The following is an 8,567-nucleotide window of genomic DNA, read 5'->3' as shown; positions in this document are numbered from 1 at the left end:
CTAACAAATGAGGACAATAGAAGCAATCAAAACCAACAAAAGAGCAGTAATATGCAAGTGCTATATTAGTATGTTATTATAGTATTATATTTCAATTTCACAAAGAAATGTGCAGCATTTTGTCCAAGCAATAATAAAAGGACACATTTAATTTACCATTTGTCTTAAATCTAATTTTGTTAAAAAAATTATAATAATCGTGAACCGAATCGAACCGTGAAATCAAAATCGTGAATCGAACCGTGAGTTGAGTGAATCGTTACATCCCTAGTAGTAATTCAGACGGTCTGTTATCCACAGGTGGAGCAGTCCAAAGTGTTGATGAAGGAGGGAGGCGTCCAGCTTCTGCTCACGATAGTGGACACTCCAGGATTTGGAGACGCTGTGGACAACAGCAACTGGTGAGAACGATTTTAGTGTGTTTGGTGGAGTGCCAGATATAATTATGACAGCATGGTTCAATATCAGGTTGCTTTATATAATTAGATGGCTGTGTGGTTGTGTTTTCATTACTGTGGTGTTGCTTTAAACCGAAAGCATGACCTGAATGTCCCGTGTGTTTTCTGCTCCAGCTGGCAGCCAGTCATTGATCACATCGACAGTAAGTTTGAGGATTATCTGAACTCCGAGTCACGTGTGAACAGACGACAGATGCCGGACAGCAGAGTGCACTGCTGCCTGTATTTCATTGCACCCTCAGGACATGGGTGAGTGATCGGAGACCTGTCCTTCTGCTTTCCGGCTGATTATTATTCTTTATAATGTCTTAATAGAAGGAGAACACTTACCAATCATATGTTGGCCACTAATTAAAGTAGCTTCTGTGCATTAGTGACGCAATTCTGTGCATTAGTGACGCAAGTTTCAGTTTTTGTGTTGTGGTTTGAATTAAACCCTCCAATTTGCAGTAGGAAAGGTACACTATACATTAAATTGATCAAAAGTGTCAGTAAAGACATTTACATTGTTACAAATAACATTGTATTTCAAATAAAAGCTGTACTTTTGACATTCTATTCACAAAAGAATCCTGAAAAACATCACAGTATCCACATAAATATGAAGCAGCACAGCTGTTTTCAACATTATATAATAATGAGAAATGTTTCAGCAAATCAGCATATTAGAATGATTTCTGAAGGATCATGTGACATTGAGTAGTGAGTAACGATGCTGAAAATTCAACTTTGCATTACATTTTAAAGTATATACAAATAGAAAGCAGTTATTTTAAATTATAAAAATATTTCACAATATTACTGTTTTTACTATTTCTTATCAAATAAATGCAATCTTGTTGAGTGTAAGAGACTTCTTTCAAAAACATTTAAAAAATCTTCTAACTATAATTTTGTGCATAAAATAGGTTGGTTGTATTCAAACCTAGACCTTTTTTTTCTTCCTTTTTTTGTATATCATGCTTCAGTTCATTTTCACATTATGTTTGTCAGTTTTTTCCTGCTAAGATGTCTGATAATGGATTTCATTGACAAGCCAGAGCTGAAGTCAAAATTTTCCTCTTAGTCAGTGAAAACATTAGAATGACTGTGTTATTGTAAGCAGCTGTTCTCAGACAATAGTGGATCTGTGCTCAGTCGCAGTGAAGATGCAGGAATGTGTCGCTCTATTCAGTCTTGTCCACGGTCCTGATGATTATCAGAACTGAAGCATGGTACAAAGTAAATAATATGGGTGCTGTTGCCTATGATTCAAAACGGAAACCATTTTAGCTGTAAGAGTATAACACATGACCACTAGTGACTTTTTTTCTTTTATAAAACAACGATATTCAAAACGGCAATATTTCAAATATTAATATTCAAAAAGTCACCAATGTTCAATAAATAATTACAATAATAATAAACTCCTCTGAATTAAAATAAACAATGTATTAGATTTATTGTTGTTGTTGTTTTTTTAATTATTGATTTTTTTTTTTAAATAATAGTGTTCTCTTAAAATGTGGATCATCAAATAATCTTATCATTGTAGTTTTGAATTTAGTTGCACTATTAAAAAATGGCATTATTCCGTTTCTAAAGCCAATGTGAGTGATCTTTAACTGTGCAAAGGTTCAGACCCTGCCCTGATATTAAGAATGAGTTATAGTTTTGGTGATTCATGCATTTGCAAAGACTATTAAAAAGCGAAAGGGACTGAGAGAACTGTGTGATGGTTATCATGGTGTTGTGTTGTATGTTTTTCCACCAGACTGAAACCTTTGGACATTGAGTTTATGAAACGGTTGCATGAGAAGGTCAACATCATCCCACTGATTGCCAAAGCAGATACCCTGACACCCGAAGAGTGCCAACAGTTCAAGAAACAGGTCAGCCTGCTGCAGCCTCCCGCTCTCGTGTGCTAAGTGCTGTCCATTTAAACCCCTGATTAAGAAAAAGGCAAGAAGAGACAGCAGGAGTTCAAGCCTCCGGCACCATGTGTGTCCTGAGTGCTTTGCCATCTGTCAGAGTATTATCTCTGCAGGAACCATGAGCAGGAGCGCAGCATTACCGCCCAGACAGGAAAGATCAATTGAAAAGATTTGAGCACATCCACAAATAAATAAACAGAGGATGTTCCTCAACCCTAAACAATCGCTCTTGGTGAACCTCTGAAGGTTGTGTGCTGGGCCCGAAGGAATTGCAGAGAGTTTCTGTGATTTTTAAAGTCGTTTTTATGTTTCTCTAGATTATGCGAGAAATCCTGGAGCACAAGATCAAAATCTATGAGTTTCCAGAGACGGATGATGAGGAAGAAAATAAGATTGTGAAAACAATCAAAGTAAGAGTTCCACATTTGTAATAATTTTCCCAACAAAAACATTCATATTTGTTTGTGTTCATGGTAGTGATGTGATATAAATATGAAAAAAAAATGTAAACAAGTTATTTCTCAGGGCTTTCATTAAATGTTCTGGGGAACCATCTTTGTGTTGTACTTTGTATTTCAAAAGGAAAAGGAAAAAATATCCTGTTTTCTATGATCTGTCCCTGTGCTGTTCATGTAGGAGCATGAAGTGTAATATAGTGATAAAGTTCTAGATCTGTGTGGAGGTGGGACAGTACATGTGGTTCACCAGGTGGCTGCACATTGAAAGTCTGCCAAGCTTTGCATGTTGCTTTAGCAGACAGATTCCTTGTACACAGCCATCCATGAGCCCCTCTCTCTCTCTCCCTCAATTTAATTTAAATTTTTCTCTCTCTCGCTCTCTCTTTTCTCTTTTCTCTCTCTTTTCTCTCTCTCTCTCTTTTCTCTCTCTCTCTCTCTCTCTCTCTCTCTCTCTCTCTCTATGCAGCTTTAATCCTTCCCTTTTCTCCTTCCCTCTGCCAAATGAAAGAGGGATCCGGCCACATTAGAAATCTCATTACAGGGGTTTAGGTGAGTGTGTGAGCCGCATACCACACTCCCTCTGTGTGTGTGAGAGAGATTCCTAAGGGATAGATATGTGTATGCCTATGTGTGTCTCTCTCTCTCTCTTTTCTCTCTCTCTCGCTCTCTCTCTCTCTCAAGGATCAGTTGCCCCTGGCTGTGGTCGGAAGCAACACTATCATTGAGGTGAATGACAAGAAGGTTAGAGGAAGGCAGTACCCATGGGGAGTGGCAGAAGGTAGATGCACTTGAAAAGCCTTTGACAATGAAATGCATTTATAATTTTTAGAGCTGCAGTTTTCATTTCAAACCTGTGATAATTTTGGTTGAGCAGCTAACATTAAAAAATAAATAACTATAAATGGGTTTGTGCAGGATCAGTTAATTTGTGAATATATACTGAAACTTTGTTCCCACGGTCATGGAATTTGTATAAAGTCTTTATCCAGCAGTTAACAATTATAAATGGCATTTGAAGTATAGCTTGTTGTGTTTAAAACCTAATAATCTTTTCTTTCTCCACAGTTGAGAATGGAGACCACTGTGATTTCACACTCTTAAGGAATATGCTTATCAGGTACAAACATAGCCACCGCAAATCAAAATGCATTGAGTTTGCGTTTGGCTGAAGTCTTGTGGGAATTAACTGTGGAAACACAACAGCAATAGCTTTTGGAGAGTGAACGAGACTCCGCTTTAGCAATTTGACCACAAGAGCAGCTTTTGTCAAATGCATTGCTTAAAAACTGTGCTTTTGCTATTTTTCGTCAACATAAATGCCACTTGGTTTCATATTTTATATATCTAATGTATTGGCACTCATACTTTAAGCATGGCTTTGTGGAGCCAGTGTATAAAAATGTACTTGTTTTGTGTCAGAACCCACATGCAGGACCTCAAGGATGTCACAAATAACGTCCATTATGAGAACTACAGAAGCAGGAAGCTTGCGGCTGTTACCTGTAATGGAATCGACAACAACAAAACCAAAGGCCAGCTCACCAAGTAAGTTACGTTTAGTAACATATCACTGATATTAAACAATTCAGTCTACTTAATCCAAGAACAAATGACAAAGGCCTTTGCCTGCATGGTTTGTCCTGAGATTCAAGATGTTTATGTACTATCAGTGTAATCGGAAATGCCTGGAATAACGTAAGACAGCAGATGGCATCCGTTATATGCAGGGTTACATTCACATACTGCCTCATCTCAGACACTTAAAACATGCTCCACTCTGACCTCATTGCGTCACAATGTGTGAATGTAAATTATAACACTCGAGCAACAGTGTGTTTTCCTGGCACTTTACGTTACTCCACATCTTTAGTGTTTCGTATATGAATTTGAACAGCTGTCTGATTATTAGTATTGTCATATTAGCATTTATACTTTTGAATAATTTAATACATCTGAAATCACAAACAAACCTACACCTACTCTGAAATTAACTTTAACCTATTAACTTTAATGCTGAACATTTGTTAGGAATATATATATATATATATATATATAGAAGAGCCCACGATAACAATATCGTGCATATTCATCACCGTGATATATCGCATTACCGAAAACCGGCACAAGTCTAATATATATATATATATATATAGCATTTTTAAAGAAGGTTTTGGATCAATATAAGTGATGCTTAATTGTCAAACAGCATTGTGACATTTTATGTTGCATCATTTCCTGTTGTCTGGTGTATTGGAGTGCACACTGTAAACCACCATACTTGCATTTGTGGCTGGCCTACTTCTGTTTTTAAAGTCAACATAAAATGCTGTTTGCAAGTCAAACTGGATATACAATGGGGGAAAATGTACGGCAGTACTTTATTTTATCCATTAGGAACTGGTTGAATCATGAGAAGTGGCTGTTACAGAATGGAATCAGGTGGTTGTAGGGGAAGGGTTGTATAATATAATATAATGTAATGTAATGTAATATAATATAACAATGTAATATAATATAATGTATACTATGTAATCTAACATATAATGAAAAACAGGAAGGGGTTTAAATAAGTAAATGGGGTCAGTTTCTATTTCATGTTGACTTAATCGGATTGCTTAAATATATTTTCTGTCAGTACATTTCTCTTGGTGAAGTTACGTTTGAGGAGGTTTATATTAAGATATCCCTTCACAGTTTGCTGTGCTCGCTAACCCTTAATTTAAGAAGCCAGATTCTTAACACATATGCATGTGCACGCGCTTGCAGACAAGTTTGAGGTCACGCCATGCAGGTTCCAAGTAGTCGACAGTCACCTCTAACCTAAAATACAGTTTTTTTTTTGGTTTGTTTGTTTGTTTTTTTGCAGAAAACTACATTATAAGTTATAATCCAGACTAGTCTTTCCTCTCATCTGCTTTCTGTTGACACGTTATTTTGCTCTTCAGTGCACAGTATGATTTGTAGCATGCTAAGTGTGTGTGTTTTTGTCTTTTAGAGTTGACACGGTTGAAGGCATGTAAGTGGTCATTTACATTTTTCCAAATCCCTGTGTTGTACAGACCCTCTCTTCCTCTGGGAACAGTGTCTTTCGGTGTCTGTTATCGCCCTCTTTTTCCAACAGTTCCATGTGTGATTTTTCCGGGGAGTAATAGACCTTGTGACATCAACCCAGTTGTACTGGTTAGATTAGGGGAAACTAAACCCTTCCTGATATATGAAATATGGTCCAGAAGTAGTTCCTCCTGTTTGTCTTTGAGAGGGAGAAAAAAAATTATTCACAGAAGTATTGCAGTTCTTCCTCAGACTTTGATTCACAAACATGGTTGCATTCAATTCATATGAATACTATACCAAATAGTGACAATAGTGGCAAAAATTGAGATTAGTGTTACTTTAGTATCATTTATATTACGGCTGTCATGATTTCTCGATTAAATTTGAGTACTCAGTTATCCACCTTATTCTTCAATGCGGATGTAGGCCATTTTCTGTGAATGTGTGAGAGCAGCTGTAGGGAAATAATGAGAAGAATAACAAAGTGCACTAAACGGTAAAACTGTTTGCACTACTAACTAGCGTGTTCATAATTAAGATAATACATTAAAATAATATGGTAAGACACACCAGTTTGCAATATCAAGCAGCAAAACGAGCTGTTTTGTATAGCTAAAAATAGCTGGAAGCGAATGACACCGGAAATTAGACCCATTAAATTTACAGATGGCCGCGCCCGCTCTTATGGGAAAAATATAGATTACGTGCATCTCAGAGCGGCTCCGTTCACAGTAAATGCTACTCCACACAAACATTTTACATTTATCATTTACATGCGCAGTCAGACCGTCTCAGACTCCGTCTTTACGTATGCTGTGGGTCTGAGTTGCTTATAATGTTCATCTGGGAATATTGTGAACCATTCTACCAGATTAATAAGGTAAATAATTTATAAACTTACACCAACACAGGAGAATACATCATTATCTTTCTAAATATGCTAACTGTTTATTGCGATTTCAAAATAAAAGTTTAAACCCTCACTCTGAGTTTGCATGTTTTGATGTCCACATGTTCTTGTTCAAGAAATGACCGTGGCTCTAGCATTTCCATCATAAAGAAGTGGCCAAATATTAAAGATTAAGTGGTCAATATTAAACAAGGATTAGATCACGCTGTAAAGTGTAAAAACAATCGTCAGGCCTTTGGTGCCCTATGCAGGCATTTGATAAAATACATAATGTACATAAATTATGATTATATTGTTTTATTATGTTATGTATTTTAACTCTATTGTTCTATAAAACCATATGCCTCAAACCTTATTGGCTCATTGCTATTATATATGTATTTTAAGTCCTTTTAAAGTCTATTGTTCGCTTAGGTCTATTTTTATTACCACAAAAAAAAATTATCCGATTACTCGATTAATCGTCAGAATAATCGACCGATTATTTGACTGCCAAAGTAATTGTTAGTGACAGCCCTAATTTATATACTATTGTAGTTTTTTATATATTTTATATATTTAAATAGTATTTATTTGATTTAATATTAGTTTATATTAGTCTATTTTCATATTTTCCATTTTTTTGTTTTCGTTTCGAGTAATGATTTTTATAGTGTTTTAGTTAACATTTTTTAGTTAACGATAATAACCCTGAATGAGATGAATCTTGAATTAATCATTTTTAATTGTTTGAATAAAAATCATATCGTGAGGCATCTAACGATTCCCACCATTGTTTCTGCCTTCGCATATGTTCCTGCCGTACCTCTTCGCAGCTTTCCTGCGCTGCTCACTAACTCTGATCAGCATAATCGCTTTGGCCATTAACTGCTTTCAGGTTCCTCTGGAACCAGTGTGTTTGTTCGATGTTCTTCCTCCTTTTCTATGCCTTGGCAAGACTGGCCATTGTAAGCCATGAGCGTTTAGTTGCCAGAGGTGTTAAGTGGGAGCGATTGGTCACGGGTGTCACATTGACCTCATCTTTGTGATAAGGAGTGGGCAATGAGGGCTTTGTTGGTCCACCTTTCCATCTCTTCTTGTCTTGTGAAGATGCACAGGGATGCATTGCTCTAGAGGAAACTGTGGGATGTGCTCTCATGATTGTTAATTGCATGTGTCAATACTAGGAGTCCTCTCGCCCAGATGGAGGAGGAGAGAAGGGAGCATGTGACCAAAATGAAGAAGATGGAGATGGAGATGGAGCAGGTGTTTGAGATGAAAGTCAAGGAGAAGATCCAGAAACTGAAAGATTCAGAGGCAGAGGTACTGACAGCACAATTCATCAGCGTGTCCTAAAATGGATTGGGTGATAAAACTAAAAGAATTTCATCTATATATAAATATAAGAATTATTTTATTTTATTTATTTTTTTTTCCATTGTAAATTCAAAAATGTTTTATACAAGAAGTAAAACAGTAAGTATATAGATTCAAAATGATGTTATGTTTACACTGTTTTTACTATATGATCAGTGATATTTAATCATATTTTCCTTAATATTTACTATATGCACATTTACACACCAGAACTATTATAGTTAACTAAAACCATAAAAAAACTTTAGTTACATTTTTAAAGTATTTTGTCTCATTTTTATTTAGCTTAAATTGATGTACTAAAATAATTGAAATAAAATTAATTAAAACTGTAGACTTTAAAAAATTGAATAAATGACACAAAATTACTAAAAATAAAATGAATAAAAAGTACAGACATATTATACTATATAGACAT

General features: G+C 35.8%; 1 protein-coding gene across 3 annotated transcripts in view; it reads left to right on the top strand.

Annotated features, from left to right (window-relative positions):
- The window catches only part of septin7b (septin 7b), a 20,510-nt gene that overhangs the window by 9,653 nt on the left and 2,290 nt on the right, over positions 1–8,567 (top strand). For 2 of the 3 annotated variants that reach the window (XM_016464368.1, XM_016464367.1), the window contains 9 exons: positions 301–401; positions 573–707; positions 2,212–2,329; positions 2,689–2,781; positions 3,511–3,607; positions 3,895–3,946; positions 4,249–4,374; positions 5,825–5,845; positions 7,960–8,095. In XM_016464368.1, coding sequence (XP_016319854.1) covers positions 301–401; positions 573–707; positions 2,212–2,329; positions 2,689–2,781; positions 3,511–3,607; positions 3,895–3,946; positions 4,249–4,374; positions 5,825–5,845; positions 7,960–8,095 — 879 coding nt within the window. The remainder of the gene's footprint in view (positions 1–300; positions 402–572; positions 708–2,211; positions 2,330–2,688; positions 2,782–3,510; positions 3,608–3,894; positions 3,947–4,248; positions 4,375–5,824; positions 5,846–7,959; positions 8,096–8,567) is intronic. The other variant, XM_016464366.1, reaches the window with a different exon arrangement.

Source organism: Sinocyclocheilus anshuiensis, unplaced genomic scaffold, assembly GCF_001515605.1.
Source record: "Sinocyclocheilus anshuiensis isolate Anshui unplaced genomic scaffold, SAMN03320099.WGS_v1.1 scaffold552, whole genome shotgun sequence".
Lineage (NCBI taxonomy): Eukaryota > Metazoa > Chordata > Actinopteri > Cypriniformes > Cyprinidae > Sinocyclocheilus > Sinocyclocheilus anshuiensis.
Note: the sequence above shows the minus strand (reverse complement) of the source record. Positions and strands in the feature narration are given on the sequence as shown.